The sequence below is a fragment of the Mus pahari genome, chromosome 1 (genome assembly GCF_900095145.1).
Source record: "Mus pahari chromosome 1, PAHARI_EIJ_v1.1, whole genome shotgun sequence".
NCBI lineage: Eukaryota > Metazoa > Chordata > Mammalia > Rodentia > Muridae > Mus > Mus pahari.
Window position 1 is genome coordinate 69,102,919 of NC_034590.1, and position 26,665 is coordinate 69,129,583.

The 26,665-nt window shown below is 45.2% G+C and overlaps 1 protein-coding gene across 1 annotated transcript in view; it reads right to left on the reverse strand.

The window, feature by feature from the left end:
- Positions 1-5,832, reverse strand: part of Acer3 (alkaline ceramidase 3) — an 81,975-nt gene extending 76,143 nt beyond the window's left edge. The window contains exon 1 of the mRNA XM_021212938.2: positions 5,652-5,832. Coding sequence (XP_021068597.1) covers positions 5,652-5,754 — 103 coding nt within the window. The 5' untranslated portion in view covers positions 5,755-5,832. The remainder of the gene's footprint in view (positions 1-5,651) is intronic.
- Between the last annotated feature and the right edge of the window lie 20,833 nt (positions 5,833-26,665).

Consider the following 26,665-nt stretch of genomic DNA (forward strand, 5'->3'; position numbering starts at 1 on the left):
AAAAAAAAAAAAAAACCAGAATTGACTCTTGCAAAGTGTCCTTTGATGGCCATACGCATATGCACACATACTAAATAAATAAATAAATAAGAAGTTTAACAAAATAGTATCTTCTTTAAGGTGTCAGGAAGGTCACATCTGCCAGCCCACAAATACTCAGGACTAAAAAACTCCTAATGAATGACTACTCACTTATTTCAAGAAAAATGGAAGAACCCTGAAAAAAAGAAAAGGAAAAGAAAAAAAAAAAAAGTAAGAAAGCAGATACCCCTAGTGACATATTTATGAGAGACGTCTAGTCAAAGCTTTTCATGCTGAGCTACCTAGGAAAAGAAACAAACACCTTTCTCCTATCTAAGTGAATCTTATAGCAGTCATGGAGACTGAGGGCTGCCTACTTCCTTCTGTGTGGGTCCTATAAATAGGATTAAAGAGTGGCAACAAATCCATTAGGAAATACAATACTTAGCTCAAACCATCCCGACTCCAGAACAAAAGGGAGACGGTGAGTGCCAATCATTCTTTCCATCAGTAAAGGGGTAGCCAATCATCTTCCTCAGATAAAGTCATAACTAAGAATTTAAAAATATTCTTTAGCTCTTTGAAAAATAACTTCTATAAAATGTAACTCTTATACATTCTTCTATCAAATACATTTTTAAATGAATTTCACTTGAAAGGAGCAGTGTAAACAGACCTAGTATCTCAGGCCTGCAATCATAGCTACTCTGAAGGCTAAGTTCAAGGCCTGTCTGAACTACACATAGTGACTTCAAGGTTAGCTAGGGCAAATTAGTGAGATTCTGTCTCAAAATAAAAAACAGAAAGTTGAGTTCTAGATCAGTGGTATGGATGGATGAATAGATAGATAGATAGATAGATAGATAGATAGATAGATAGATAGAGATAAATACGTACATACACACACATATATACACATATATAGAGGGACAGATAGACACATAGAAATGTAGAAATTTAAATGTGGAAATTTAAGTATAAATACATAGATATAGCTCAGCATGCATGCATTTCTAGGTTCAATCTCTAGTCTTGGGGGGAAAGTATCTACTGGCCTTTCCAACTATATGGACAGAGAGCTGCCTATCCGTAAGAGTTTTACACTCTGAGTCAATGACTAAAGAGGTCAAAAGATATTTACTAAATGACAAATCCTGAAAAAAAATTAAAGGCAGGGTTTCACAATGCCTAGGGTGGCTTCAAACTAACTAAGAATAGTCTCGTACTTCTGACTCACCTGTCTCTACCTCCCAAGTCCTGGAATTATAAACATGAGCTACCACACCCAGATCCCTAAATAATTTTTGATTGAGTAATTTCTTCTCTAAGTCAATAAAAAGCTTAGTACTCTCCTTTTCCTTTAGGCAATATTTCTTCCATTAAACGCCTAGTACTTAAAATGCCACTTTCTGTAATGTGGTAGATTGAGGCAGTAACTTCTTTCATACCTAATTTCTCTTTTTAAAATAGGGTTGCCTCATCCTCTTAATAGGAATGTTTGAGAATTATTAATACACAGACAATCTTCATGTAGCAAGCAGAGCTCCAATATGTACATATTTTAGATTGACGGAATTTAGGTAAATAAAACCAAACCAACTAAATATACTACAATCTTCACTGCTAGATCTTCAACCTACATATAACTACATAAATATTTTTGTGTGTAACTAACTAAGCCAATTCTTTCAAAGTTGGTTACTTTCAAAGTCACTGAATAACTAGCCAACAGTGAGGAAAGAACAACCAACAAACTTCAATTGATAGAAATTCCAAACAAATGTAAACAGAGATACAAGAGAAACAGAAAACCATGGAAATATTGATGCTGCTATCATTTAAGAGGCTAAAGCTATGCTGCCTGAGGAACTTAGTTAAGGCAAACTTACCAACTTAAAGAACACAACAGTTGTTGGGAAAACAGTAAAGATAACCCAGAAGAATGACACTGACCAACAGCAAACAAAACTAAGTCAATTCTAACTAAAGGAAGTCTTGGAAATATTTTCACAATCCAGAAAGTACAAAGAATAAAACTCTTACAAATAAAAGATTATCCAAACTCAGAATTTGTCAATGCACAAGAAATACATTCATTCCACATTACATGATGAGAAGGCAAACACTGTTTAAACTACATTTGATAAGTTACTTTACAAAGAAAACATTCTTGTGTATGTGGTAGCAGAGGAACAAGTGGAGAGGTCAGAGGACCACTTGTGGGTGTCAGTTCTCCCCCACCGTGTATGTTTAGGGAATTGAACTCAGGTCATCAAGGTTGGCAGCAGGTAAGTGAACCATCTTGTCAGTCCTGATTGACAAAAGCTTTTAAAGTTTGCAAAACAACTATAACTTTTCAACTATTGACTGTAAGATTGCTTTAGGGCCACCAAATCTGATAAACTAAGTTTGGTCCCTGGAAGCCACATGGTGGAAGCAAAGAACTGACTTCTGCAACTTACCCTCTGGTCACCATATAACGTGGCACATGCACACTCCCTCTACCACATAAACAAAGCATCTTTTGCCCAGTTCTAGCTTGCATTGTTATTTGGATAGTCTCATATAAAACAGGAACCATTTACCCCTACAACTTTAGGCACATTGAGGGGCTTGTTATTTCTTAACTAAAGAATCTCTACCCTTTCCACTGGTCCTTACAATCTTTTCAAATAAAAAGTTCTAATCGATATGGGCTGATATTTAAAAGATAGCCTTTCAGGACTGAGAGTTACCCCTGCCACATCTATAGTTCCCCAAGCTCAATTATTACCCAAAATACACACACTGAATGGCAAAAGATGGCTGAATAACTTGAATGGTAGCCCAGTTTGTCTTCTGTGATAATAGAGAATTTCATGTCTGTTCTTCCTTGAATGCAAGACCAAAAAAATAACTGATGGAGAAACAAATGTACATAATAGATTTAGAATGCAATCTCAACCTGAATACTCTTTCAATACAACTTACTGCAAGCTTAGATAAATTACTTCATATGCTCCTGGGCTAGAGAGATGGTTCAGCCATTGAAGGCTAGGCTTACAACCAAAAATAAAAGAAATATACTCTATTCCCAGGGATTGAGTCTCACTCTTGTGATATCAGCCTTGGGATGCTAAGACAGGAAGAGTATCAAAAGTTTGAGGTCAGCCCAGCCTATTACACATTGAACCCCTGGAGCATCTGGGCTAAAAGCCTTTCTCAAAACAGAACAATCTAAAAATTAAAAATTAACAAACATTTCAAGTTCTTAGTCTATGAAATGGGAATAGTAATACCTTCTTCATAGAATTACTGCAAACTCAAAAGAGATATAAACATATTAAACTATGGTAAACATTGAGTACTTAGATATTGCTCTCCTTGGTAATACTATCATTAAAACTCATTAATGTAAACGTGATAGAACTACCCTTGTCAGGAATACATGGTATTATAAATCACCTTTTGCTTGCTTGCTTGTTTTGTTTTTTGTTTTGTTTTGTTTTGAGAAAGTGTTTCATAGAGCAGAGCCTGCTCTAGAACTCCTCATTTCCCTGCTTCTACCCATTAAGTGCTGGAATTGTAGGTAAATACACTCACCCTTTTAAATCTGCATACTATATTCAAAGGCTAAATCCTCACACTCCAAATAACGATATCTACCACTAAGTTATACGGTCAGACAATATGTCTCAACTTCCTTCAGGTCATCTTCTCCCAAGGTAGTGCACAAAGGGCTGCCAACACATCCATTTACCCTCTTCCTGCAACCCCTTTGATTGCTATGTCTAAACCTTCCTACAGTCTACTCAGTTTCCTTTTCTGAGGACATGAAGAAGTAAACCATTTCCCATTTCTCAGAGCTATTTGCCAAAACACTAGTATCTTCCTCTCTCACAGTTCAACTGTTCTCACATGACTCAACTGCCAGTTTTCTCTTTTGATTCTAATCTAAAACCTTGGTTCTAAACCAAAAGTTTTTATTACTAATGTAGATTAATAAAACTGCAAAAGGCTTGTACCTTTACTACATGATTCCTCCTAAAATAAATGACTTAAGTGAGTGATGCCTATTTTAGCACTTTCAATGACAAACGGCTCTTGCTCTTATCCCATGCCAACTTGTCCCATGCCAGTATCACTGCTTAGAAAGTTTTGTCTTATGTTGAAACAAAAATCTTTCCCCTTGCAGTTATTTTATTATAGCCACTGCACCTAATTCTACAATCTAGAGAAAGTGAATGAACTCCAAGCCCATCCAATATTTGAAGACCCCAAGAGAAAAAAAATTAAAAAGCTACACACTTCCAGCTTAAAGAACATGATTTTAAGTCTCCCTGGCGGTCATGAGCCTCTTGCCAAAACTGTCTAAAAACTAACAGGCAAAGTGCTTCCTTTGCCAATGTTTGGATTGCCAAGTAATTATCCTATAAATGATCCCCTTTGCCCATTTTTTCTCCTTTACTGTATAAAAACTATTTAAACTAGTGGTTCTGACACTCAATCTAAATCATGGCCTCAAGGGCATGGGGCTAACGTCCTGAAAAACTACAAGACTTTCTGTGGGATCATCTGGCCTGAAACTCATCCTCCAGAAGAACTCAAGAACAGAACGTTAGCTCAGAGTTTTGCCTCACGGCCTAATAAAGTGGATCCATTCAAAAGAAGGCAGTAGCAACCAAAGACTATTCTCTGTTCCTTGCCAGAAACCAAAAAAAGGGCGATCAAAAGCCGTGTTCTCAAAAGCTAACCAAAGCGGGTGGAAGAAGTGGCTGATTTCTTTCTTGCCTGGATGGAATAATCATGTAGAAAACACACACACACACACACACACCCCGAGAAAACCCTAATCTGGCTAGTAATGCTGGTCCAGCAGCAGCAAGTCGTGAACTCCTAAAGTGCTCTCATAGAAATAAGTGTCCTCAGATGACCACTAACCCCTAGAAAGTCTGATAAGCTAGATGCAGTGGGGAAGCAGGGAGAGGTAAAGTCTCTTGGGAGAGCGGCTGCGGAAGGTAGTGACTAGGTGCCCTGGCTACCACCTCTGGGGCAAGATGAACAGTGATCTCTAGTAGAAGGCACCGGGTAGGGGTGGCAATAGGAGTGAGAATGGGGGTGGGAGGCTCCGACACTGAGAAACGGTAACTGTCTCCTGGAAGTCAGTGGTCTCCCGAGAACGGACAGATGAAGGGAAGGCCCCTGAAGAGTTTGCCAGACGGAGGGAGAATGAAGCCAGCGAGCGTCCCCTTCTCTGTGCCCGGCTAGCTGAGGCCGGGTGGCAGCAGTCGGGCCCTCCGGGCAGAGACCTCCTCAGCCCCGAGCGACTTCAGGGCGGGCAGTGGCCGGCCTGGCAGCGGCCGCGCTCAGGTAAGAACTCCTATTCCCAGCGGCGCGCCTCCCGCTCTCATCCGAGGTCCAGGCGCGGCTCGTACGTCCCTTTCGTCCCGAACCTGAAGGCCCCCCTGAAGCCAGCCCAGGCACCACCGGCGGCCACGTCGGCTCCCCGGCTTCCCACGGCCGCGCACGCCTAGCTGCGGCTCGCGGGCCCGGCCTGGAGCCTACCCTCGCCGCCAGGTTCGCCCTCCGCGTTCTCCCACACGTCTCCCCCTCAGCGCGCGCCCTCGCTCCCCGCCTCAGGCTCCACTCACAGAACTCGGCGACGAACAAGGTCACCACATAGTTCTCCTCACACCAGTCCAATGTGGAGGTCGTGGGGCCCCAATAGCCTTTGCGGTCCACAGCCGGAGCCATCGCGCTGACGCCCCACACAGCCTGCTCGGCCGCTCTCGGGCCGGCTCAGGCAACGCGCGCACTCCGCCTCCCTCCTCCCTTTCCCAAAGGGCAGGGGCGGGGCTAGAGCCGTCACTGAACCTGCCCAGAGGCGAGCCACGCCCACCGAGCCTCTGGGCCGTCCCGCCCCCTGCCCAGTCCCACCCACCGCTCCCGGGGCAGGCGCAAAAGGCTCATCCTGATGGTGCGGGGTGTTCTGTAGCTCTGCGACCCTGGGTGGGCGTCCGGAGAAGTGAGAGAGGTTGTTATCAGCCGGAGGAGTTAGGAAAAGGGGCGGGGGGAGCCCGGCCAACCCCGACGTGCCGGTGAAGTAAGAGAGGAGGCTTCCAGCACCCTCTTTTCGGTTAGGATGGGATCAAGCCTCTATTAGTGTGGGGCGGTCTGTTTTAATTGGGGCAAGAATGAGAAGAAACCTTTCTCTGTCAAGCTTAAACTTGCACAAAGAGACGCCTCAGTGTCTAACTCTGACCACGGACCTCAAACGAGGAGACTAGAAACAATACCCCCAGGCAGCTCCAGAGATTCCCAGGAAGTCACTCTTGAGTGTCCTGTACAGACAAAGGAAAGGGACAACAACTCAGAATGTACAGAAAACCAGGTGTTGGGATCCTTTAAAACTATACACTGAGTAAAGTACTAAAAAGTTTGTGGCTTCCCTTTAGGCTATGCACAGTGTTTCCTGCCTTCTTTAGTGAGCTTTACACCCTTGTCAACCACAGGCCTCTTACCACGTCCAGCATCAGAACTGGAATACATCTCAACCTTCAGGCTCAACGGGTTTGGCTAAAGGCATTTACCATGCAAGCCTGGCAGGCTGAATCTGATCTCAGGAACCCAGGTAAAACGTAAGGAGAGAACTGACTTCATGTAAAAACTTAAAAATAATAGACACACCCTGCTGCCTTGTGTGTTGGGTCGGCTCTATCAAACTTTCCCCAGGCTATGAAGATGCTGCTCAGCTCCTAAATTTGCCCAACTCCCCCACTTTTCTTTAAAATTTTACTCCTTGAAAACCTCCCTGACTTTCACACTTGGGAGTCTTTTGCCCTTCGTTCTTATCCCACACTTACATGACACCATGACTAGAGACACTTCCTATACTTTGGGAGCCAGCCTGCAAGATTCTGCCTGGCCACACTGTGCAGAACAGGGATATACAATTATTATTTTCTAAATGAGTCTGGTGAGCTGCAACCAAAGGGGAGGGGGTCAGAGATGAGCATCATTATTTACTATTGGATGTCATTCAAATAGGTCTATCAGAGGTGAACCATTGAAAGTCAAGGTACCTCTGTATTTTATATATATATAAAATTATTAAATATATATATTAGTTAAGCTAGACAGTGGTGGCTCATGCCTTTAATCCCAGCACTCTCAAGAATCAGAGGCAGGCAGATCTCTGAGTTCAAACCCAGCTGGGCCTACAGAGTGAATTCTAGGAAAGCCAGGACTATGTAGAGAAACAGTCTCGAAAAAAAATGTTTTCTTAATGTATCTTTTATTTTATGTGTGTAAGTGCTTTGCTTGTATGTATCTGTGCATGTACTCCCCGAGGAGACCAGAGAGGATATCATATTCTCCAACTGGAGTTACAGTTAGTTGTGAGCTGCCAAAAGGGTGCTGGAAATTCAGCAGCCAGTTCTCTTAACCACCAAGCATGCTCTTCAGCTCCTATATTTACCTTTCAACTAACAGAAAGAACCCCAGCTTTGAAAGCTTCCAACAGACTACTACTTCCCAAAATGACAAAGAAGTCCACTCAACAGTATGCTTGGTTTTTCTTTGTTTCTCTATATGGAAAACGAGTGACCCCTGAAGTTTACCTCTGGCCTGCATACACACACTCATGCACATGTATCAGCACACACACGAACACTCACATAAGATCATATTATGTGGGAACTGGCAAAAATGAATTGGATGTCTACTGGAAACCAAGACTTGAGCTCAGGGGTGGGAAGGCACAGTAGGAGAGCAATACTTCTGTATTTTTAACTGCCAAAATGAAACGCAACATGACACCCTAATGAAGGAAGCTACCAAACTAGTATTGCAACAAATGCTTAATAAACATCTATCATCTATCAGATAGTGTGGTAGGCAACAGAAGAGTTCAAAGCAGATTTACATCCCCCATGGATCCAAATGACTGTAACAACCCTAGTACCTAATGCACTCTGCTCCTAAATAATTTTGAAATCTAACAGTCCTATAACTCAAGTACTGTTTTGATCCATATGGTGAAACTGACCTGGTGAACTAAAATTACCTCCCTAGGGCATCTGGATAATAGCTGGGACCCTAGGCAGTCTAATGAGAGGGTCACGTTTGTATCTCCTGTGCCTAGCTGGTCCTCTAGGAGCTCAGAGAAAGGAGGTCTGAGTTGAGCTGATGAGGAGATTGTAGGCTAAGGACCAGCTCTGTGATGGGTTCACTTTCCACCTGATATGGAAAAACAAGGCTTGGCAGATCTGCAGGAGCGATTCCATTTGAAGCCCAAAGAGTCTTAAGCAAGAGCCTGATGTGGGTACATTTTCCAAAGGAAGGGCAGATAACATTGATGTGGGTACATTTCTGAAGGGAGGGCAGATAACATTGATGGGGTACGTTTGTTGAAGGAAGGGCAGATCAACATAACTGGGCAAGACCTGAAGCTCTTGAGTGGGTGAACCACACTATTGATGAAGCACACATTTCCCGGATTCTCAGCACACGGAAGAACTCAGTAGGATTTGTAATTAACCTGAAGAAAGGGTTAAGGGAGAGGGACAAGATGGAGAGCTGGGCTCTAGCCATTCCCAACTGCTGGGCAAAGCAGAAAGCGACTCTGGGTGCTATGAGCTGGGCACTCTGTAAGAGAATGTGTGGAGAGACATTTCTAGGCAAGAAAACAGCATGCAAGGGCTTGAAAGGGCAAGAGAAAGGCAAACAGAAGGAGGCATTTAGAGTGTTGTGTGCAGAGGTGGGGGCAGGGGGAGAACAACCATTAGCCAGAGGATTGAAAGCTCTGGCCTTATGCACCCTTACTGTGTGTATCCCAGCAAAAACAAAGGGGGCAGAGGGGGCGAGGTAAATGTCCAAACATGTGTGATAGGCAGGTCATGTTTCCAGGCTTGGAGGGGAGAAAAATCAGGCAAGTCAAAGGGCTGTGGCAATAATTTTGATGAAGGCTGTCCAGGTCTTGTTAAATTGCACCATAGCCCTAGGCTGTTCTTCCACCAGCTTTTCAGGCCGGAAATCCAGGGCTCACTGATTTATGAGAAACAAAGGAGAGCAGAGGTTTCCAGATCAGCACCTGAACCCCACATGTGCCAGCTGGGAGATAATCACTACACAGGACCAGAGCCAGCAAAGCTTTGCTTAAGCACCTTGAATGTGATAACAAAATCATGTCCCGGGGTCAAGGGGTCACTGATTAACCCCAAATGCATCGTTTCATTTTGAATGAGATTATAGAAATGTCAATAATATCAAAATAACCTAAGGATTCCTGCCCTAGGAAGAGGCACGCCTCCTTTCAACATCACCTAGGAGCCAGCCCTCTCAGTCCCTGAACTCGAAAGGACCATTTACAGGTGTGTGCCTCTTTACATCTGCCACGCACCTCAGTTACCACCTTCACAATGGCTTGGATCTCAATCTCCAACCCACATCTGTCTCCAGGGCTTTGGCTCTTGAACCAATTAAGATCATATTTTGCTAGAAATGACATCAAATGGAAGAATTGTTCCAGAATCTTAACTAAAGAATGGAATTGTTTTCTTCAAGTAGTAGAGGGTCCAAGTTCCTACCTCATCTGCCCGACGTAGAAAGTCTTTAGTTCTTACTCTAAGGCTTTGAGTCCCAGGCACAGGATAGCTGCTGCTTGTCTGAGCATCCAACTGTGATTAGCAGCAGGAGAAAGGGCAAGGGCAAGGGCAGAAGGCACATCAGAAGCTGTCCTTTCTTATCATGAAGACAATAAATATCCCTTCTAGAACTTTCACCCAGGGATACCCATTTACAACTATTTGGAAAGAAGTTACCGTGGGAGCTCAGAGACCATGACAGAGAATCTGTGGAGACTGGGAGAAGAGTCTAGGGAAGAGTTTGAACGGGGCTGTCACCAAACAAAACCGGCTTCTCTCAGGAAAGAACTCATCCAAATGACCTTCTGAGCAGCCCCATCAGATATTTCACAAGGATCTCAAATTCAGTGTGTTTTAAAACTGACTCTCTCACTTCCGCTAGCGTGCTGGCTTCTCCACTGGTGCTTTCCTTACCACGAGGATGATATGCGGAGTCACTGACTCAGTTTGCTGAAGAAAGAAAGAACAACCGACTAACAGCCAGTTGTCCCATCCTGTCACATTTGGCCAGTGACTCGCTCCTGTGGTCACACTCTGTCCACTTCCCTATTCCCTCAGTCTTGCTTCCGTGGAGGCCTTCATTCCCTGTGCTCTAACAGGCCTGAAGAAAGGATTGTCTTGTCCCATCTCACAACTTCTTCTTTATGTGATGGCTGCCAGAGGACCTGTTCCTAAACTCAAAACTATCACCATCCTTCTCCAAGTAATAACTGTGATTTCCCACTACCTATAGAATAAAGTCCAAATATCCTAACATTACCTGCAGCTCTTACCGGGCCCTGTCAGCTCTTTGGCCTCTTGGTCTTAAAAAGGTCTCTTGGTCTCCTCTTGCTCTTGGGAAAACTGTCCCCATCCTTCTGTAACTTCAGTCCCTGTACTGTGATCTACTGTGATCCTGTGTTCCCCCCCCCAAAAAAAATAATCACCTCCCCTCCAACTTCCCAGCAGAATTATGGTTTCTTCAGTTCATGAACCTGAAGAAGCAAATTGTCCCATGAAGTGTGTGCCTTGAGCAAGCCGCATGGGCCATCATGAGACAGAAACCCAGAGCCTGGTCCAGACAGCATCAGGACAAGAAAAGTGTCTTGGTCCCCGATATGATATGTTCCCAGTATTCAGAACAGTGCTGGGTGCAAAGTTATCTACCTGTTTACCTCCAAACCATTGGCCTCACTCTATTCTGCATTGCCTCAGCTACACAAAACAATGACAGCTAGTTACAGGGTAGCAAACCGACATCAGCCACATCAACTGACAAATCTGCCAAACTCTTCCAATAATTCTTGTGATCTTCTACATCCCAAGTGCTGGGATTACAGCTAAGTGCTCCTTACCATGTTTCTTTAATTTATCCTGGTGCTTGAACCCAGGGCCTTGTGCACACTAGGCGAGCACTCTATCAACTGGGCAACATCCCCAGCAGTGCCTTTTTATTATGGCTGAGGCTTTTTCCAGTTCTGACTCTTTAGCGCCTTCTAAAAAGGAGGAGGAGATAAATCAAACATTCCATAACCAACTGTAACTCCAGTCACAAGCATTTTAGTGCTCTCTTCTGTCCTCCATGGGTATCTGCAGCCACAAGATACATAAACATACTTGTAGGCGTCGTGCATACACAGAAAGTAAACGCTTTCTTTAAAAGAATGCTAAGCACATTGTGGTGGTTTGAATGAGAATGGCTACCATAGGCTCTTATGTTTGAAGACTTGGTCCCCAGTTTGTGGAACTGTCTGGAGAAGATTAGTTTGGTTCCCAGGATGCTTGTAGTCACAAAAGAGAACTGACTCCTGCAGGCTGTCCTCTCGCCTCCACATGAATACCATGGCGTGGGCTTATGTACACAGATACACATGTGCACTAACTAAATAAACAATGTAAATTTAAATTTAAAAAGAACTTGGCAGTGGTGGTGCACACCTTTAATCCCAGCACTTGGGAGGCAGAGGCAGGCAGATCTCTGAATTTGAGGCCGGCCTGGTCTACAGAGTGAGTTCCAGGACAGACAGGGCCACATAGAGAAACCCAGTCTTGGAAAAAAAAAACTGAAGCAAATAAAGGTTGTTGATTATCCTTTATCCAAAATCCTTGGAACCAAGAACAATTTCATTTTATATATATTGATATCTTACTTGCATGTGTGTCTGTGTACCACTGCACGTCTGGTGTCCAAGTAGGTCAGAAGAGAGCACCAGACGTCCTGCAACTAGAGTTACAGATGAGTGTGAGCCACCATGTGGGTGCTGGGGATGGAATGTGGGGCCTCTGGAAGAGCTGCCAGTGCTCTTAACCTCTAAGTCATCTCCACCCTGTACAATATTTTTAAAGCACCTACATTCCCACTATATGAGGCACCCAGTCATTGCTCAAAAAACGTTAGATTTTGGAGAATGTCGAATTTTTTGATTAGGATCAGTCAGTCTGTATAAGAAAATACTTAGATGTTACTAAGCTGATTGCGTGTGGAAATCATGTTAGTGTGTGTGTGTGTGTGTGCACGTGTGTGCGTGCATGCATGGGAGTGAGTGTGGGTGTGCCTTAAGTAGGTAATAATTCATAAAAGCTTCCTTAAGATTAGAGATGCTTGGGAGTCCAGAACTGCTCCAACTCTCCCTTAGGCCATTCCTGCCTCCTGCTGCCTGTCAACAGCTGCCTCTCTGGCTTCTTGGCTGCCTGGGATCTATTGTCTTAGGGACTTCTTAGCACTGTTGTCTTCCAGCCCTGAGTCCAGCAAGCCTGGACACTTGCATGACCTGCTCTGCAGTTCCTCCCACTTTCACAGTGGGCACTCCAACTCCCAAGTGCAGCTGAGCCCCAACCTAGAGCCAGATGAGTTCTGGGGCCTTGGTGAGCCAGAGTCTGAGTCTGACCATTGCCCTGTCTAACTCTGGCTAGGATGGAGGCCTGAGCCATAGTGAGGCAGAGGTCAGCAGCCTATGCTCCATCTCACCTGCTGGGTCGTGGGCCAACTCTTTGTGTTCACTTTGGAGCCATGCTTGCCTTGTGGTGGGTTGTGCAATCTCTTAACCTTGCGATTGCAAACCTCAGCCAATAACAATGGGTTCACGGGACACCACAGATTCCCATTTTTAAAAGGTCAGCAGAAGTGGCTCGTTGGGTAAAGGTACTTGCTACCAAGTCTGACAGTCAAAGCCTGGAATTCTCATGGTAAAAGGAGAGTCCCCACCTGGGTGCTGTGGCACCTGCACATTCACACATGTAATAAACACATTTTTAATGAAAAAAATACATTTACCCCAAATAAATAAAATGTAATTTAAAATTTTAAATGCCAATAAAAGGTATGCCATTCATGTGCTCTTTTTAAAAATGAAATCAATATAAAAAAAAATCACCCTAGGGAGTGGCTTGCAGGTCATTTGGTTGCCTACAATTAAGGTTTCAAATTAAGGTTGTAAATCTCAATCAGGTGGCTTGCCTAATGCAAAGGGTGGAAGTCTGGGGCAACTAACACATAGTGGGGCTCATTCCCAATCAGGCTAAGGTCCCAGTAGAGCTAACAAAGTGTTCCCACTGGAATGAGGCACCAATTGAGGCTCTTCTCTTCCTCCTTGGGTAATTAGCACTAACTCCACCTGGTGGAGTTGCCCACCAGGGTGAACTCTTCCAAAGTTATTCCAGAATTTAAGCAAAGCTAATTGAGAATTGTTTTCTACCTTGTAAAACATGAAACATTGTTTCTCTAGGGGCTGACACAGGGCCGGGACTTAGTCCATCTGAGCTATTATAACAAAATATCTCACTCTGGGTAATTTATAAACAACGGAAATTTAATTCCCACTCTTATGGAGGCTGGGAAGTTCAAGGCTCTAGCTGATATGTTATTATCTAAGACTCACGTGATGGAAGGGGACAACCAGCTCCTGGAAGTTGCTCTCTGACTTCTACACACATGTCATGGTGTGTGCCTAAATTGGTGGGTTGCTTGCCTAGCGTACACAACGCTCTGGATCTCATCATCGGCGCCACATGTATTAGGCGTGATGGCACATGCTTAGACTCCAAGCACTTGGGCGACAACGCAAAAAGACCAGAAGTCAAGGTTATCTTTGGCTATACCAAATTCTTAGGCAACCAAGTCTATAGAGAGCTTGTCGCAAAAACAGACAAAAACAACAAAACCCAGGTCTTTTGATGGTGATTTGGGTTTTAAGGAACCATAAAACTGTAGCTTGGTGCCTGAGGGTGGAGTGAAGGCTTATGGATGAGAGAAGAGCTCAGATTACGATCTGTAGATAAAGCAAACTGCACAGGGCTGTGGGTAAGCCCTTGCACACCTACTCTGAGAAATCTCAAAACAAAACAACCCCACACCTCCAATCAAGCAGAGGAAGATCGATTAAGAGCTATATCTAAGAGTGGGGAAGCTCATGTGCTCTTATTTCTGCTTTGTCTCTTGGGTGAGTGAGCAATCTTCTGAATGTACACACGGCAAGCGCTTTGCTTTAGGGCAAGGAAGTAGGAACCGTTCATCAACACGGGGATTAGAGGCAGGTACAGGTAGTGTGGGACCAAGCAAGGGGCTAGCATTTATTGAACCCGACTGTGTCTGAGGCATTTGATACACCTTTCCCCATTAAAGCCTTTATTTTTTGTTTTGCTTTATTTGTTTCTTTGTTTATTGTGGTACTAGGAATCAAATACAGGACCCCAAGCAGGCGCGGCAGGTGCCCTACCGCTGAGCTAAATTCCCAGGGGTTGTTTGTTTGTTTGTTTGTTTGTTTTCCTGTTGTTTATTTTGAAACAGTGTCTCACTAAGTTGCTTGGGCAGGCCTTGAACTCCTACTATAGCCTAGGTAAGGCTAGGATTTGCTAGTCTCCAACCTTTACCTCCTAGTGGCTGGGATTATAGGCCTATGCCACTATTTATTTATTTATTTATTTATTTATTTATTTATTTATTTATTTATTTATGGGATTGCTGCCGTTCGCATACAAGATGCTCAGCATTTGGGAAATCAGTCAGTCTGTGAAGATCACCCAGTAACTAGGGATGAAGGTGGACCTCACGGGCTAACTCACCAAGCTGCCTGTCAACCCATAGCCTTAAATAAAGTGTCACAGAAGAAGTGGCTTTACATGATAGAAAGCAAGGGCTCTGGAACAAGATATGTTGACTTTAGCTCTTTCAGGGTGTATCTCTTATCTCTGGGCCCTGGTTTTCTTTTTTGTAAAGTCAGGAGAGTGACACTTCGCACACACTTCTGCTTAAGTGCTGCTTAAACTTCAAAGAGCCACTACTAAGTAAAAGGTGATGTAGTGTTTAGAAAGCTAAGGAAACTAAGCCCAGCATGATGCTAGATGTTAGACCCCAGAGAGATGAAATCGAGGGTATGGCTTGGCTCACCTGGAGCAATGTTTTAAAACAAATCATTAAACTGGAATTAATCTAGACATTGCATGGGAATTGCATCCCAACTACGTATTTTGGGTGAGAATTGATCCTTTCGTAATATATGTGTCACTTTCTTTTTGTAGAAACCATGAACTGGGAGAAGGTGGCAAATGAAGCAGGTTCTCTGTAACCTGAGATAGAGGGTGCTATAAGCCCCTGGAGAGGTGCTCTAGAATCCCTGTGGGTGAACGAGCCAGGCCCCAGCTCAGAGAGCTTCCCGGAAGCTGACAGCTGCAAAGGACAGAGTAACCCAGTGATCTGCAGGGCTGTGGGTGGCCAGAGGGCGGTGAAGAGGAGGTCCCTGGCTTTGCACTAACTAGGTGGGCAGTCAGATCAGAGGACGGGGGAGGGGGAATGGGGCTAGAAGGGAGAGTCTAGTAGGACACTGTGGGGGAGGCAATGGATTGTGGGGTTAGGACTTGTCTGTAGAGGCTGTGTTGATGTGGGAGGCTGAAGCAAGGTCGAAAGTTCAAACCTAACCTGAACCACAAAAAGCAAAAGCAAAAACCTGCTCAAGGGGCTATGGAGGTAGTTCTGTGGGGCTACCCTAGCAGTGGAGAGACCCCAATCCCACAAACAAAATCAACCACTCAAGGCAGGTGGTGTTTTCCAAAGATGGCTGCATTAACTCATGACAGTCCCAGTGTGACACTGGCATACTGCCACAGATGTCCACTGACAAATGGCGTCTATTCGCTGTCCTTGAACTGTGCAAGTGAGTCTGTTTAACTGAGACTTTGGTGCTGGGTCACACTTCAAAGGATTGTTATCATTGGGGACATCAAGTGGTAGAACCTCCATTTGACTCAGTCCAGGGACACTGAGGAACAGAGGAAGGACACTGACAGGAAAGGGGGGAAGGGCAGAGAAGATGAGAAGGGAACATTAGAGGAATATGTAGGGAAGGATACAGATATTCCAGAATGCATTTACGAACACTTTCTTCATGACTATGTTTAGAAGAAGCGTCCTTCACTGAAATACATATAGAAATGTATTTTTTAAAAAATCCTAGAGGCCAGGTATGGTGGCACACACCTTTTATCCCAGCACTCAGGAGGTAGCATCATGTGGATCTCTGTGACTGTGAAGCCTGTCAGAACTACAGAGTAAGTTCCAGGCCAGGCAGGGATACACAATATAACCCTGTCTCAATTTTTAAAAGGGAAGAAAAGAAGGAAAGGCTGGTCTGGTGGCCCATACCTGTAATCCAACTCCTGGCTAGCTGAAGCAGGATTTTGAGTTCAAGACCAGCTTATGCTATATGGTGAGGAGACCCTGTCTCAAAAAGAAAGAAAGAAAGAAAGAAAGAAAGAAAGAAAGAAAGAAAGAAAGAAAGAAAGAAAGAAAGAAAGAAAGAAAGAAAAGAAAAGAAGAGAAAAGAATATATTTAATATAGCCACCTTAGAAGAATATGATATAGAATATTTTCTGCTCCCCCATCTCTTTGCTCCTATGGCTTCACTGTCCTCTGTTCCCTGTTAACCTCCTCTGTCCTTTAGCTTTGTTCCATCTGCCACTCCTCTTGGGTCTTGGGACAGCCTGACTCTCTGAGGGAGCTAACCTCTGTGAGTACTGACCGCCCCCCCCCCAGCCATCCTCCATACAGAGGGTCCCGCTCCCTACAACAGTCCAGAACTAAGAGCAAAGTAGGACAGAGTGACAGAAATCCTGTCCCAAAGACAAAAAGAAGCCATCCTATCCAGAAAAATAAAAATCTACAGATTCTCATCAGCAGTAATGAACTAGAAGACCTACTCCTTGGGAGTTAGTGCTGTGGTGACGTATTCAAGGAGGTGTCTCCGAACAATGGTGACTGACTTTCCTCATGGAGAGGGATGACTTCATGTGAGCACTCAGGAGGGCCAGGAACCCTGACATCAGGCTAGCAAATGGGCAGCAACTAACCAAAGGGCGCTGCCCCCCAGAAACCCAGAGATCAGGCATGTGTGTGAGACCACACTGAATGTCGATTGTCCCTGAACTCAGCCAACCTCCTCTGCCCAGAGGTAACCATATAATAACAGCATTTGGAAAGGAGAGAAAAGGGGAAAAAAAATAGTCACCGAGGTTCAAAGGTCAGAAACAAAACAGGGCAACTAGGTTGGGTGGCACACATCTGTAGTTCCAGCTCAGGAGGCTGAAGCGGGGCTGCAAATTTGACGTCAGAGTCAGCCTGTGTTTACAGAAGGAGACCCTAACTCACTTCTCCAGAAGAAAACTGCATGGGGCTGTCTGGCGTGAGAAATAGCTCAGGACTGAGCTATCCCAAACGCTGCTGTCGCTGTCGCCTGTTTGTGGGATAAGTTCTCCTAGCTGGGCTGCCTTGTCTGGCCCCAGTGGGAGAGGAAGGGCCTAGGCTTGCAGAGACTTGAAGGGCCAGGGTAGTGATGGGGGATACCCAGGAGGACCCTCACCAGCTTAAAGGAGAAGAGGAGGAGGGGTGGAGGAAGGATTGTGGGAGGGGTGACCGGGAGGTGGGCAGTGGGTGGGATATAAAGCGAATAAGTAAAATATATAGAGAGAAAATAAAAATAAAAATATACAAAATTCAGTCTGGTTTAAAAGAAAAAGAAATAACTCAGGAGACATGAGAGAGTAGCTTAGAGTGGAAAGGCAAAACCAGACCCAAGAGGAGTGTGACAGAAACTTTGGGTGTGGCAATGGGGTGCTTGTACAAGGCGCTTGGGTGGATCTGAGGCAGAAAGGAAGCCTGGTAGAAGGCTGCTGACAACAACCTGCATACAAAATGATGCGGGGTTGGTTGGTCTCCCTCAGCAGCAGCAGACTGGGTGGCAAGAAGCTCTTTCAGGACATCTTTACAAACAAGAATAGATGTTACAGAAAACTGGGGTCTCGTCTAGTGAATTTGGGTTACATTTGGGAGTGTTCGGGGAAACCACGAAAAAATGTGAGGGAGAAAGGAGGAAGAGAGATTCAGGAGGCATGGGGAAGTGAGAGCAGTTCCTGAGTGCCCGTTTAATTCACAGATGAAGATAGACACGGCTCAAGGCCTGAGGCGGCCCATGTATGAGAAGTGCTGCAGAGTCAGACTGTGAGAACATGAGAAAAGAATCTTGGCATCTTTGGGTGTGAGATGCTCTGGGGAGACCACCATGGTAGGGAAACACTGTGGGTAAAGGTACAGAGATGCCAGAATTCAAGGAATTGTGGTTTGGGGTGCGGAGCAGAGGCTCAGAAGAGGCAGAGAGAAGACATGACCAGGCAATTAGGGGTGGGGGTGGTGAACCTCAAACACTCTCCTGGGGAGCAGGGGTGGGAGGAGAGTTAGCCCCAGAGGTGCACAGAGGCATCTGAGCAAGGCATGGGCATGGTTTGGGTTGTGGCGGGTCTCTATGATGTTTGATACAGCCAGAGGACATCAGCAGATGGCAAGGGACATTGCTACTGTGACAGATGATTGTGTGCTCGGCAAGGTTTCCGGCAGAAAGAACACAGTCAAGGGGACAGTGATGTGGAATGCAGCAATGGTGGCTTTGACTACACACACATGCTTGTTATTTGTTAACCAGGCTCTGCTGGGGTCAAAGGTGTGGGCAGATGGAGGCACAGTTAAGGATGCTGTGCTGGCAAGCTCGTAGGCTACTGGGGAGAAGGCAGAAAGGAAACAGCATCATTTGCCTTTGAATAGGTCCTGGGACCCATGCCAAACACCGACATCCCATGGGTGGTCCCCTTCATTAACACTGCTGCAGTCAAATTCCAAAGCATTATCTTCATTGCAGGGGCCAAGGTTATACTGGCCACTCATCTTCTATGCCAGGAGTCTTCATGGAAGGCAGCCAAATCTTTCTCTTATTTGCTTTCCTTATTACATATGAAATTGTCAGTAATGACATGATTGGGTAATATTTCACAAAACTGGAAACTGTTTCAGGTGCTTTAGCCATATTTTATGTATAATACCTTAGTATCTACAATAAATCTATCACCTAAATATCTTATTATCTTCATTATAATGAGGAACCAAGGCACACAAAGGGTAAATAATTAAAAATACTGTAATTATGTGTATACGTATGTGGGTGGTATAATGCACATGCCAGAACAAGTGCATTAGAAGACCAGAAGAAGCCATTAAATCCCCCAGAGATCAAGTTCCAGGCGACTTCGAGCCATCTGATGTGGGTGTGGGAAACTGTATTGGGTAGTTTTATTTTGTCAGCTTGTCACAAGCTGGAGTTATCTAAGAGGAGGAAACCTCAGCTGAGAAAATACCCCCATAAGGCATTTTCTTGATTGCTAATTGATTTGGAAGGGCCCAGCCCACTTGTGCAACGCCATCCCTGGTCAGTTATTAAAGGGGAGGGGGGGGTGGTGTATGAAAAAGCAAACTGAGCAAGTCAGAGAGAGGAAGCCAGTAAGGAGTGTCCCTCCATGGTCTCTGCTTCAGTTCCTACCCTCCAGGTTCTCGGCCTGACTACCCTTCTTGAATGACTGCAGCTGTGAGGAGAATTTTAAACCCTTTCCTCTCCAAGATGATTGTGGTCGTGGTGTTTACTATAGCAGAAGAACGCAGCCTAACTGGAATTCAGTTTTAGCATTGTGACTACCTGCTGGGTAGACACTGAGCCACAGGTGTGTAAGCACAAGACCTGGCCAAGGGAAAAGTAACTTCTCAGGAGGAGACATGATGGAGCTCTGGTCAGAGCATAGGTGTTGTGACTTTGAGTGTGAGCTCTGTTTTTACCCCTTGGAGGGATGGGAGACCAGGGTTATGGACCTACCTCTTGGCTTCACGGATAACTGACAGTGAGATCTCTGGACAAGTCTCTTCAGCTAGGCCAACATGATGTGCTTGGACCCAAGTGTTAACGTGAAGGTTGAGTCCCTGCCCTGCTTTCATTTCTCTAAGGACTTCCTTTTGCCTCCTAAACTGTGCCAAGGCCCTGTATGATGCCACCTCCCTCCACAATGACTTCTGCTACTCCTTCCAACGTCAATCTTCCTGAGCCATGCACTGATCTCCTCTTTGCCCTTCAAAGAATCAGTCACGAGCTGGGAAGACGGCCCAGAGGATAAAGATCCTGGCTAAAGAAGTCCGACTAGAGACCTAACAGGGCCCCTGCGCCTGACAACCTGAGCTCCATACCAGAGATCTGCATGCTAGAAGTGCTACAGGTTATCCTCTGATTTTCTGCACGTACTCTGTGGTATCTGCATGCATACAAAGTGCCCACATCCACACACGCACACATGCAAACATACACACACACACAAACACACACACACTAATTAAAAGCCATGCAGGAAGGAAATGGTCATAGATTTTTCACAAATTAATATTTAAAATTTTTTATTATTTATTTTTATTATTTTTTTGAGATAGAATCCCATGTAGCTCATGCTGCCTTCTTGCTATGTAGTTGGTAATGATCTTGAACCTCCGATCCTTTGCCTCCTTCTCCCTTTGCTGGATTACAAGCATGCACCACCACTCCCAGGTTATGCCACACTGGGGATTGAACCCATGCGTGCTAACTAAGCAGGCACTCCGCCAGCTGAGCTACAGTCTAGCCCCTTATTATTTTTATCTGGATTTTCTTTTTTAATTAATGTTTTAGTGAGCACATAAAATAGTGTACCTTAGGATATTTTCATATATAATATATTAATCTTTGTTTTTTATTGCTGGAGTTTGGTGGGAATCATCTTGGCCTCTGAGCCAAGTAGACACGGATTCTAGTGGCAGCTCTGCTACTTGTTGTCCCCACAAGGCCTCCTCACTTCTGGAGCCCTTGCTTCACAAGTAGAACTTAAAGGTAGTGTGACATCTCAAGCAGGGGAACATTGAATTAGATGCTGTATAGAAAGTGCCTAGGTACAGCTGGCCCTCAGGAGATCCTGAGTCTTCCAGAGGACCCCGGTATCATTCAGACATTTCCATTCCCACACCGATATCTCCTGAGGATGTCTTGTCTTTATCATTTACTCTGTGGAACCGTCACAGAACTGATCTCCAGTGTGGTTTTGTGAGCACATAATAAAATCTACTCCAAGGCCATTGTCCTGATTCTGTCTGCTATACAAAAATCCCAGTGGCCGGAAGTAACATATCCAGTAGGCTGGTTAGCACCCTTCTGGAGCCTGGAAAGTTGAGGTCAGGGTGCTATCAGGGCTGTGCTCTGGTGAGGCCTTCTTCCCCGGCTGGCAAGCTACTGTAGAATCATTGTCTCCTCATGGAAGAAAGAGAGGTGAGGAGTTTCTCTAGAGCAGCTTTACTGGGCACCTCTCCCATTCATGGGGGTGCCATTCTTATGCCCTAAAAACCACCATCACTTCCCAGTTCAGGCTTTCAACCCACACCCATCAACAGCCCTCATTCTACCAGTGATTTCCACAGCAGGAGAGGCAAGGGTCGCACAGCAGGTGGGCAGAGCCCTGCCTTGTGCCTGAGGTGCAGAGACATAAAGAGCCTGGAGCTTTTGTCCCTCACCACTCTGCTGCCTGTCTGTGTTGCTTGCACACAGCCTTCCCGGCCTTGTCCTGGATGTGTTAGAGACAGTGCAGCTCCATAGACTTGGGAGGAGTTTTAGGCTTCAAGGGAGCAGCTGGCAAACAAAGAGGAATCTCTTCATAGTCTTCATAAAATTGTTTAGACATGGCTGGAGAGATGGCTCAGTAGTTAAGAGCACTGGCCGTCCTTCCAGAGAACTAGAGTTCAATTCCCAGCACCTACATGGCAGCTCACAATTATCTGTAACTCCAGTTCTAGAGGGACCTCTGGATATGCATGCAGGCAAAACACCAATGCACCAATACAAATCAATGAACACAATTTAAAAAAAATATTTACACACAGGCATATTACGGTGAATGCTCTGAAGTAAAATCATCAATTGGAAATGCAGGCAGAATCACCCTGTTTCATCACTGATGCCTTATCCAATTCACAAGCTTTTTGACCCCGCTCAGAGCCTGGTTAGCCTTGGGCTAGGTCCTGAATCCCTGAGGACAGTACTACAGCCATGATGGGAACACACATGGACAATGACTACAGCCATGATGGGAACACACATGGACAATGAATGTGACATACAACCTGAACCAAGTAGAATCGGGGAATGCAAGAAACTGAGAGAGCCTGTATCCTAGCCCCGCAGGAAGGCTTCAGAGAGGGCCTCCTGGGAGAGCGCGCTCATAAGTGGTTCTCACTCCTTTCTCTCTCCCTTATTTTCATTTCTTCTTTATTATGTGTAGTGTGTGTGGGTCCTTGGGGGGGGGGTCTGTGTGTGTGTGTCTGTGTGTGTCTCTGTGTGTCTGTGTCTGTGTCTCTGTGTGTGTGTGTCCAGAAGAAGGCATCATTCCCCCAGAATTACAGGCAGCTGTGAGCCACCTAGGATGGGTGTTGGAAAGCAACTGCAGTCCTCTGCTGGAGCCTTGAGTGTTCTTCAGCACTGAGCCATTTCCTCAGCCCTCTCAGTCTTCCCTGAGCTTTCCATTTCTGCTAACGGGGCTTGTATTAAGTCTAAAAAGCCTGCGCTCAAGAAGTCAGCTACTCTAAAAGTCCTCCAGTTTGGCTTCGTGTAATTCAAGTAATTTGAATTTAAGTAACTCAAAAATTCAAGTAGTTTGTGTTTGTCCACTGGATCTTAATGTTGGCATCCTGGCTAGAATTCTATATATTACTACAATTACACATTTTCCAAGCCTGGAAATGAAGCAAAAAAAAAAAAAATCCTCGTGTAACATTTTACAGATTAAAAATTAGGCTTATTCACCTTAGTGAATAAGGTGAATAAGGAATGTGAAAGGTGGTGGATTTTCTGCAGGGTTTTGGTTTGTTTTGGCTTTGGGGTTTTGTTGTTGTTGGTGGTGGTGGTATATGTGTGTGTACGTGTGTACATATGTTTATATATGGTGATATTTCAGTGATACACACACACACACACACACACACTCATTCAAGAGAGAAAGAAAGAGGGACTCACATACACATACAAAATAGATAAATACAGGTTGAAATAACTTTCAAGTCTGAGATAGGGGAACTGCAAGTTTGAGGCCAGCCTGAGCCATTTACTGAGATTCTGTCTAAAACATACAATTAGAAGGACTGGTGGCATAGGGAGCATCCCTAGCAGCCCCGAGGCCCTGAGTTCACTTCCCAGCACTATAGACAGTCAAACCATCCCTGTTAGAGTTTTCTCAGTCTGGCCATCACAAAAGCAACTCTGAGCAGCAGGGCTCAGTCACTCTGGTCACCTGTTCCCAGTGTCAGTCACATCATCTGGCAGCTTTGAGTCTGCAGCACGTGTTCTTCCATAGCTCTGAGGACTGAACTAGAGCCTCACACAAACTGAAGCACTGACCAGCACCCAGTCCACCCAGCACTGGCTTTGTACTTCCTCCCCAAGGCTGAACTTGATGTCATTCACTCATAACGAACCAAAGCATCGAAGGGAGAAATCTGACCTAAGGCTTAGACTTCTTCAAAATCTTAAATACAAGAGGAAGTATCTCACAGCGTCTATGTCTATGCCCTCAGCTTCCCCAGAGCTGAGCCCAGTAGAAAAGCCCCTCCTGCTACCAGTGGAAGGTGGTGGATTTTCTGCAGGGTTTCTGCTTTCTTTTTATTTTGTTGTCGTTGTTGTTGTTTGTTTGTTTGTTTTGTTTTGTTTTTGAGACAGGGGCTCATATATTTCAGGCTGGCCTCAAACTCATTAAGTAGCCAAGGATGACCTTGAACTTCCGATCCTCCTTCTTCCACCTCTCAAGTGCTGAGATCACAGGCTTAGGCCAGCAAACCCTGTTGATGCAGTGTTAGAATTCAAACCCAGAGCTTCTTGCATGATAGGCAATCACTCTATCAAGGGAACTTCATCCCCAGCACTGTGTGTGTGCGCGTGTGTGTGTGTGTGTGTGTGTGTGTGTGTGTGTGCACTCCTGTGTGGGAATGTGTGTGTACATGTACCACAATGTGAGCATGGAGGTCAGAGGTCAACCTTAGGAGTCTGTCCTCACTTTTCACATTGTGACAGGGTCTCTCTACTGTTTCCCCACTGTATATGACAGGCTAGCTGGGCCTCTGGCTTCTGGAGGGATTCTCCTATCTCAGCCTCACATCTACCTATAGGAGTGCTGGCATTACAAACACTCATGCTGTGTGTCTGGGAACTTGAACTCACCACCTCATACTTGCACAAGGGCACTTATCTACTGACTGATTTTCCCCAGCCCTCCAGTCCTGCTTTATTTGTTATTTTGTTGTTTGAGACAGGGTCTCACAATGTAGCCCAGGCTGGGCTAAAACTTGGAAATCCTTCTTCAACATCCCAAGTGTCAGGATCACAGGCACGGGCACCATGTCGTGGTCTTCACGGAAGCACCCGTCAGCCCTGACTCACACTCTCGCACACTCTCTTCTTCATTTGTCACGTGGTTTTGTGGATTACAATACGCAAGTGACAGACATCACTGGTATTACTCCTTCTGAGGAGATAGGGGGAAGAAATTAACAACAAAGAGCCAAGTGTTTCCGAGCAACAAGTCAGGCACCTGCCACACACCTAACCCCCTCTCCTCACAACAGCCTGGCGAGGCCAAGGAAGACAGAGCCCTCAGAAATGTTTAAGGTCACCTTAGTAAGAGAAAGCAGGGCCTGATGGGAAAATAAGGCCTGTGGTCGTTACCCATGATGTCTCTGGGAGGTGAGCCAGCAGAACAGAAGAGGTTTCCTGCTCAGATCCATTCTGGTGAGGTCTACCCAGCAGGAAGGACCTGCTGAAATAATGATGTCACTGAGTGTTCATTCTAAGCTAGGTGTCGATTAAACAACGTCCTGCCAAGGCTGTTGCACCAAACTCACCTCAAGCCCCATGGAATGGGGTTTTATAAATTCAGGACACAAATCAGAGAGTGGTGGCACCTACAATGCAGTATTTGGGAGGAGTGGGAAGGAGGATTAGGAGTTCATGGTCATCCTTAGCTATAAGTCAGCAACAGAGCAGGGCTTCAAGGGGGCATCTGGAGAGTATGGGTGTGTGTGTTGGCATTTAGTGGGTGGTGCAAGGACTGTAGGCTTTGTCTGCACCTTATCTCTCTCATGCACCTTTCCCCCTGCACAAGGCAGTGGAAGAAGAGGGATGGGGACGGTGTGCTAGATGACAGGGCACAGCTACTTCTTACCCTGGCCAGAGACTGCTTAGCTACCTTCTTCTGGTGCCAAGGCACAGTTATTGATACAATTAATGTTCTTGTAGATAGGAAATAGCCATGTGCTAAATTGGTATTTTTAAACTTTATTACAACTGTAAGGTTCAAACACTATCCCTTGAAATTTTGGCCTTCCCCTGTACTGGATGTGGGAGGTGTACCCTAGCATGGGGTGTGGGAGTTGACTGGGGCTCTAAAGGAACAACTGGTCGCAAAGAGACTGCTCAGTGCTGTGCCTAGTCCCCGCCCCAATCTGTGAGCCCAGATGCTCCGAGGGGGGATCGCCGTGGTAGTTAGGAGAAGGGGACAGGCCTAGCATCCATCAGCTTTGTCCTGGTTACTTTCTCAAGCTCCCCAGGAGATAGAGGTGTTCACTGGGGAGGGAGACATGGTGTGTAGAGAGATTCAGGACATGTATGCCCTGTTAGGTGGAGCTCTTTGGTAACAGGCCCAAGTCACTGTGATCCAACAAATACCCAGGGCTACTTGTAACTTCACGTTCTTTTCTTGTGACTCACTGGTGTTAACTTACTGAGGGTAGATTGTGTTCATTGGGGAATTGTGTCAAACTATATCAATGGATACGTCAAAAACTCCAAGTCAAACACCACTCACTTCTGGGAAAATGGATGTATATATTGGAGGTGAGATACTGTGGCTGCTTTGAGGAGGGGACTACCCTGCTGCCATACTGGGCCCTGCACCTGCTTCCTGGACCTCGGCCAGGGTCTGGTTTCACTGCTAAACATCCCTGGGAACCTAATGCCCAGGACCCTGCAGAGCCCACCTGGGCAAGGCCTGGATGGCAGGACAGGTGGGCTCTGCATTTCCTGACGGCTGTTTGGGGTGCCTGATCCTGGAATCAGTTGTGAAAATCCCTCCCTGACACTTCCGTTCCAGGTACTGAGGGACTAAGAAATTCAAGATGGACAATAGCTGGGCATTGTGGCACACACTTATAATCCCAGCACTTGGGAGGCTGAGGCAGAAGGGTCAAGAGTTCAAGGCCAGCCTTGGCTACTTCTCTAGCTCCATGCTGACCTGAGCTACAGGAGACCCTGTCCCAGATAAATAAACACAGTATAGGGCAATGGAATATTTTTTAAAAATTGTTTTTATTAAGTAAATCATGTGTACTTCTGGTTAAAGCAAACATAGATTAGGCCAAAGAAAAATATTTTGACCTCTCATTTTAGTCTGTGATATGTATTTGTGTGTGTGTGTGTGTGTGTGTGTGTGTGTATGTCTACTATTCGTTTATCTGCTTGTTGGATTTCCAACACACACACACACACATACACACACACACACACACACACACACACACACACACACACACACACCACACTAACCTACACACTTCCCAACCTAAGACAACATGAAGAAACTGAGTAAATCTTTGCAAGGATGTGCAAGCTAAGTTATTCTTTTA